At 49.1% G+C, this 1,586-nt stretch overlaps 1 protein-coding gene across 1 annotated transcript in view; it reads right to left on the bottom strand.

Annotated features, from left to right (window-relative positions):
* prrc2c (proline-rich coiled-coil 2C) overlaps positions 1 to 1,586 on the bottom strand; it is a gene marked incomplete in the record, with an annotated part of 90,325 nt that overhangs the window by 12,327 nt on the left and 76,412 nt on the right. Inside the window, 5 exon segments of the mRNA XM_014026140.1 lie at positions 143 to 243; positions 323 to 517; positions 591 to 701; positions 795 to 1,026; positions 1,109 to 1,263. Coding sequence (XP_013881594.1) covers positions 143 to 243; positions 323 to 517; positions 591 to 701; positions 795 to 1,026; positions 1,109 to 1,263 — 794 coding nt within the window.

The raw sequence follows: 1,586 nt of genomic DNA on the forward strand, positions 1-1,586 counted from the left end.
GCTAACTCGTGTGACACGCGCTAACTCGTGTGACACATGCTAACTCGTGTGACACATGCTAACTCGTGTGACACATGCTAACTCGTGTGCAGTAAGTTTACTGGGGAAGTAAAGATATGAGCAGAATGGAGAAATGTTGGACCTGTAAGGGTTGGAGGTGGGTGTGGTGCTCCTGGCGCTGACAGGAGGAGTTCCAGGCTTCACATCCATGCCACTACCAAAGAGTTTCAGGTCCATGTCCATCTGAAACGGTTAGATTAGTAAAAACGAAGACCATCAACCTGGTTTAACTCGTCTGCAGACGAGGMCAAACGTCTGGTACCTTGCTGTTTGGAGGCTGCATCACGCTGTGGTTGGGGCCCATCATGCCCCTGTAGGGCTGAGAAACCGGGGGCTGACGGTTGATGTTGGGAGGCTGGGCTTGGGGGGGAGTGGGGGGCAGGGCCAGGAGGGGCTGGCCTCCACCTGAACCAAAGTTAGTCAGGGACAGCTGAGACGCTGGCAGAGGGACAGTCACCTGAAGAAAACAGACAGGAAGTGATGTTTGTGTTTCACCTGAAGAACACCTGATGCTGCTGCATGTAGAGTACCTGCTGCAGGGCTGAACTGGGAGACTGGGTGCTGCTATAATAACTGTTCTGACCATGTTGTTGGACCTGCCCTGAGTACATGTTAGAATGTTGGTTCATCCCCTGACGAGCCTGTGCAGGCAGACACACACACACACACAAATGTGGTGAAATGAAACTTTGATCATGACACAATGAAAGAATCGGTGCAGGATATTTAATTACCTGCAGCAGGTGTGTTTCGATGAGCTGCGACCCCCCCAGGCCTGAGGCCTGGTTGAGCTGGGGCTCAAACAGAATGGGAATGTGCTGGGTGGAGGAGGGCTGCTGATACAGACTGGACTGGGGCTTGCCCAGCTCAGGGCCTTGCACACCAGGGTAGCTGTGAAGAGAAGGTCCTGACAGCATCATCGACGGCTGCGACAAGCTGCTTGAATGCATGAAGGCCTGCTGAGACCTGAGGGAACGCAGCGTGCAGATCAGACAACAGAAACAGGATAAATGCAGCAGAACACACTGAACACCTGAGAGACAGTCACCTGTAAGGCTGCAGAGAAGAACTGAACAGGTCCTGTGGTTGTGAGACTGGTGGACCGGAGCTGAGGCCCAGCTGAGCCTGGTGTGTGTGTTGGTGCTGAGGCTGGCCTTGGAGCGGAGCGTAGATGGGAATGGGAATCTGCTGCACTGCTGTGGGCTGGAAGGCACAGGAAGGAAAACACTTCTAGCATTTCATTTTATACAACCGTGTTTATTAACCTAACATCCCATGATGAGATGTGACTGAGTATCTCAGAATTTACAAACTTTACTGAAATAATCCTGGTATCAACATAAAGCAACACTTGGGACATTTCATCAGAAGTGTCAGCATTAAAGGGATCCACAATTAGCTCTAACATCAGACTTTATTTATTAAACATTTATTTTAACTGTAAAATAAAGACTGTAAAAATACTGTAGGCTGTTTAGTTTTTATAATTTCTAAACTAAAAGTTCAAAATATATTTTAACACGGAT

The sequence above is a fragment of the Austrofundulus limnaeus genome, unplaced genomic scaffold (assembly GCF_001266775.1).
Source record: "Austrofundulus limnaeus strain Quisiro unplaced genomic scaffold, Austrofundulus_limnaeus-1.0 Scaffold529, whole genome shotgun sequence".
Lineage (NCBI taxonomy): Eukaryota > Metazoa > Chordata > Actinopteri > Cyprinodontiformes > Rivulidae > Austrofundulus > Austrofundulus limnaeus.